This window comes from Musa acuminata, chromosome BXJ3-11, assembly GCF_036884655.1.
Source record: "Musa acuminata AAA Group cultivar baxijiao chromosome BXJ3-11, Cavendish_Baxijiao_AAA, whole genome shotgun sequence".
Classification (NCBI taxonomy): domain Eukaryota; kingdom Viridiplantae; phylum Streptophyta; class Magnoliopsida; order Zingiberales; family Musaceae; genus Musa; species Musa acuminata.
The window spans coordinates 24554128-24559616 of record NC_088359.1 but is presented as its reverse complement, the minus strand read 5'-3'; the positions used below and the strand labels follow the sequence as shown (position 1 = coordinate 24559616).

The 5489-nt window shown below is 41.8% G+C and overlaps 1 protein-coding gene across 1 annotated transcript; it reads right to left on the bottom strand.

The window, feature by feature from the left end:
- Positions 1 to 3228: 3228 nt before the first annotated feature.
- Positions 3229 to 5242, bottom strand: LOC135652759 (F-box/LRR-repeat protein 13-like). The gene is made up of 3 exons (XM_065173984.1): positions 4109 to 5242; positions 3844 to 4008; positions 3229 to 3759 (listed from the first exon to the last, which is right to left on the bottom strand). Exons 1-3 carry the CDS (start codon positions 5135 to 5137, stop codon positions 3385 to 3387), a joined length of 1569 nt encoding a protein of 522 aa, XP_065030056.1. The 5' UTR covers positions 5138 to 5242; the 3' UTR covers positions 3229 to 3384.
- Between the last annotated feature and the right edge of the window lie 247 nt (positions 5243 to 5489).

Below are 5489 nucleotides of genomic sequence, written 5' to 3'. Positions count from 1 at the left end.
TCCCTGGTTAAAGCACACAAGTATAGAGAGTTCAAAAGTGAAGAAACGCTGCTGCAATCTCTTTAGAAATTTCCTCCTCCACTCTAAGTTTAGAATTCTGTACGAGAGGAGTGAGTGTTTATAAGGGTTGTCTCCTAAACCCGTGAAAAGGAGAAGAGGGGTGTAAGAATGAGGTTGATCTTTGCCTATAAAGAAAGATCCATATTGGATGTCGGTGGCCTCGATGGAAGAGGAATCGGCGGAGTCAATATAGGTCACAACGACCGAACCACTATAAATTGGTGTGTTCTCTGGTTTGTATTTCTGTTTAGTAATTTACCTTACTATAAACCTCTTTAATTGCTTATTGTCTTTAATTCATTTACAAATGTGTTTTAAGATATTTCCGAGATTGGTTTTCAACGTAAACAGTTTTATCAAAACGAAAGATTTTTTAAAGACGTGATTTTACCGCTGCACTAATTCACCCCCCTCTCCCCCCCCCCCCTCACCCCGCCCCTCCTCTTAGTGACGACCCCGACTCTTAATCCTAACAAGTGCATCGATACATCATCTTCATAGTAATGTTTTAAGTATAGAAGTAGTATATTTGATGATTTAATTATTATTGATTCTAAAGTCAGATGGAAAAAAAAATTGAAGGAAAGTGTTTGAGCACTGATTTGTTGGATATGTTTGGTTGTTGTTGTTGACTCCATACACACTCTCTTTGTTTAGTTTCAAGAGATTGGTAGTCTGTAATGCAACTTCTCATTATTATCATTAATTATCAAGCGAGACAAGTATCATCTGCTTTACAAGTCAAACCTCCAGCAAGATAGGGATGGACCACAAAGAGGAGCTGCCTTTGGTGAACGCACATGTCTCAGACTTCAACTCTGGAAGTCTTTTTTGAACAGGTCAAACTTTGACTTCAAGCTGCTACCAAATTTATAGTTGTCATTGTTAATTCTGAAAATCTTTTTCTGATTCCAATTTGGCCTACCAATCAAGGATTTAAATCTCAATCCAATACAAAATTGAGGTTTGAAAGTCTGATAGCAATCTCATAATATATTGTTTTGATAGGAATTATATTATAGGTGAGAGTTACCTCTGTAGTGCATAGTTGAATAAATCTGAACTCACTCAGGAGAAGTTGAATAACAACACTATCAAACAGAGGAATAATAAAATTAAGAATACATGACATCAGAAGACATTCATCCATGATACACATAAATATTCAGATATGAATCCAATGGATTCATCATCTCATTTTTGTTTGGAGGAAACCAACTTCTATTTCAACAACTTGAGATTCAGGAAGGCCACAGAGGTGGGTCATTGCATATCATTTTTGAGTGAGTGCTTTGACCTGTTGGTTGCTGTCAGATAAAAGGAAAATTGCAACTTGAAGCTTCAGCTACAATTTTTATTCATGAAGACCAAATAACACTAAAGAAGGCAGTGAATTCTTTTCAAAAAAAGCATAAAAAAACAATGAATTCCACACACCCATCAACTGAAAGTTGATGCCAATCACTCTTAACAGTAAAAATATGAGGGAATAGTGAAAAGTAATGTGCCTGCCAAATAACTTGGTAAGGATGACTCCCCATTTGGGCAAAGAAATCCATGCAACAGGTTATCACTGTGGTAACCAAGTATCTTTGTAATGAATGGAAATATCTCAGGACGCATCCATGAAACAGTGTAGAACTATTTTAAGGGCAGAAAACACGAGTATTCGATAATGAACTACTCCAGAGGCATCTTGATTGACAAACATCACAAGGCTCATTCTTTACCAGAATCCATTGGCAACAAGAAGAAGAAATAAAATAATATCTCTAGTTAAATAAAAAACATAGTTTTTAATAAAATCTAAGACTATCCCTTATTGGATCATTAATAATAATCGATTTACCTTGTTCAACCACAAACATTAACAATGTCAACTGACTCTATTAGATAGCATGTGTGCTTGCAGTTCATGTGCATAGTGAACAAGATCATAGTAAACTTTAATGCTCATTTATCAGACAAAAGTGTGTCTGATATGCTGAGATATAAATAAGAAATAAAAGTAAACAATTATAGCACCAGATAGGCAAATTGTGCCAAGTAAGCAAAATATCCATTGCATATAAAGATGAACATAGTTTAATTTAATTACAGCAATGAGAAAAGGATATCGGAAACAAAAGAAAACAGATTTTTTTGCAAATGACAAGTGGTTGGAACAGTATATGATCCCACGATCTTGCTATCAACACTCAAAGTGTTCACACATCCTCGAAAAGAAAACTGATTGCTGAATCTGAAACAGCATACATGGTTTAGGTGGCCTATACAGAGTACACCATAATGGTATCAAGAAGCGCCAGCACCAAGTTAGTTTGTCGAGACCATCTATGTAAAAGCATACAATTGTAATCTTTACAATGAATAATAATAAGGAATAGAATGAGACTTACAAAAGCATAAACTTAGTGTCATCCTCAGATTCAAGCAGTAAAACAAAAAAAGACAAAAGATCCAATTTCACATACCAGGCCATTGTTTAAACTTGCATTCAGTGATTTGGCTTTCCAAGTTGTACAATAATAACAAAAGGTAACCAAAATGAGAGAACTGTTGCGACAGGAAAACACTCTATAATGAAGAAAATATGTATTTTCCACTGGCAAGGTGACAGAATGCTTGAAATTCGAAGAATGGTGCATCGATGTGAAATAAACTCTTAAAATGATGCACCAAGAGAATCTAATGCAGAAAAGATCTTGACATAAAAGAAAAGACAAGAAACAAAAAGAAAAAGGTAACAGAAGTTCACATATAAATTCTAGAGTACGATTGCTGGAGTGTCACACATCTACGGTATAAACTTCATTTGATTTTTATTGTTCTAAATTCAGCTCAAAGATAACACAGATTTGCATTGACATCCAAGATCATCTCCAGCAGTAGATAACATCAGATTCATGGTTTTTATGAACAATTATCTCTTTGACGAGACTCACCCATTAGCAAAGCGGCATGTATCAAGCAGGTGCAGAAATAATCTTTCTTTGAACCAGTGCAAACATTTGGTTAGCAAAAGCCAAACTTGAATATCTATAAAGAACAGAAGTCTAAATCCCTATATGACAGAAAAACAAAAGGGTCATAAGTTAATTATCTCTTTATAGACATCAATCCAACAATAATGATTAGAATTTTTTTTTTGACATAATCAAGCAGAACTTGGAACCTTTGTAGAAATGAGCACTTGATAATTTCACTATCATTAACTTTACAACTACAAGAACATATTGTTTCATTGAGTATAATGGATGTATATAGGAGAAACTGGCCAGGAATTTTCCTGATTCAACCTATTACAACTCTCCTCGAAGTGAGTTAGACTTTAGAATAGACTTCCCAGTGAGTAGGGATGAACTTGTTATCTTCACGATCACTCAAAATTATCTGTGCATTCACTGACGCCTTTGTAAAGAGTGAGAGTTGTGACTGAAGAAAATGTAAGGAATCACGGCAACCATCCACTGTATTAATATATTCCTCTACCATAAAGTCCTTGGAAGTGATCACCATTAAAGACTCGAGAACACCAGCCTTTCCCAATAAAAATCTCACCAACTGCATCTCATTTCTGTGCCCGTTGAAGTTATTAATTTTTATTATTTTTAGGTACTTAAAATCAACCTCCGGAGGCTCCTCCTTCGGAACCATAAGGTAGTTCTCCACATAAGGGTCATTCATTGTGGTTGGAAGCTGCAAGAGTACACACCAATGAATTAGGAATTGAATTGAAACATAAAAGTCCTGCCGGTTTACGTCTAAATTTGATGAACTAACCTCTATGAACAGTTTCTCCAATCTAGGACATTTGCATATCCTAAAGAAGGTATATATGTTCGTTAGATTGTCAACAGTCATCATACCCATCAGCAGCTGCAGCTCTCTCAAGTTTCTAAAGTTGTTGCATTCTCTGGTTGCATTCCCACCTTCGATCGCGACGTACTAGGACGAAGAAAGAGGAAAAGATTCCACTTCAACTATCAAAACTCTCACTAGAAACACAAATTCCATATCAATTCTCCCAGGAATGCATATCGATTACCTGAAGCAAAAGACTACAAAGGGTCAAGACCTTGATGTTGGATAGCCCACCAAGGGTCTTCACCCAATTGCTTGGTGGGAGGCACGATGGAGGGCCGCCCGAGCTCATGCACACCTCCTCCAATCTCTTGGGGCTGTCAAAGGAGTAGCTCGTGAGGTAATTTCCGCTGTACCTGAAGCACCGGAGATCCGGCGCTGAGACCGTGACCTCCATAGCTCTTGGACAGTCGACGATCGTAAGGCTGGTGAGCCGACTGTTGGCAGTGATCACGATCCGACGGAGCTTACGGCAGAGCCGGAGATCAAGCGACCGGAGGAGAGGGCAGGCAGCAACGACCCTCCTCAGGGCCGCGTCGGTGACGTGCCCCGCATGGAGGTCGAGAACCTCAAGGTCGGAGAGCCGCTTGATGTTCGCGCTGGGGCTCGAGAGGCGGAGCCCGGAAAGGGCGAGCCGGGTGAGATTGGAGCACTCGCAGATGGAGTGGAAGAAGACGGAGGAGACGGCAGCGCGTTCCTGTCTCCGGAGACGCCGGCCGGGGCGGGCGGAAGTGCCGGCGAGGGACGAAGGCGAGACGACAAGGCGGAGGTCCTCGATGCTGCAGGAGGCGGCGTACTCGATCCAACGCTTGATGTCGGCGTCGTATCGGCGGCCGTGGGGGAGGGCGACGAAGAGGGTATCGATCCGGCGCCCGCGGCCGCGCGCGGAGAGGAACCGGTCGACGCCCGCGACAAAGTCATCGGCGGAGGCGGCGACGGTGTGTGGGGAGAGGTCGAGGACGGCGGGGTGGGGCCAGCGGTGGCGCCAGAGGCTGCGCCACCGGGAGGAGAGGACTCCGGTGCGTATGGCATCCTGGAGGGGAAGTTGGGCGAGGATGTGGAGGCGGATGATGTCAGGGAGCTCGGTGAGGCGGTCGTCGCCGTCCTTTTCAATGATATCGCCGCTGCTGCCGGAGGAGGAGGAGGAGAAGGAGGAGGAGGGAGGAGAAAGGGAGAGGTCGGCGGCCCAGCGGGCCTTCTTCGTCTTCCTCATGATGGCCTCGCAGAGAGGGCAAAGCTTGCGCCTCTCTTTGCCCTTCTTGGCTTTATGGACGGAAGAGGCGAAGATGGGGCTTAACCATTTAATTAAGTTAATGCGGTAAGGGAGGGAATAAAACTGAGCGGAGGAGACGGTAGTGGTGGTGACGCCGTGGTGGTGTCGGGAATAGGTGGGATTTAGGGAGGGTTTTATTTTTCATATTATTTTATTATTTTTAGGGGGAAAAGATTAAAAAAAAAAAGTAGGGATCAAACTCTCGCCGAAGGATTCACCCCTGGACATCGTCAGGGATGATGTGGATGATGACGTCCTCACTAACGTTGGACCAGTGGACCCCACGTCTGAC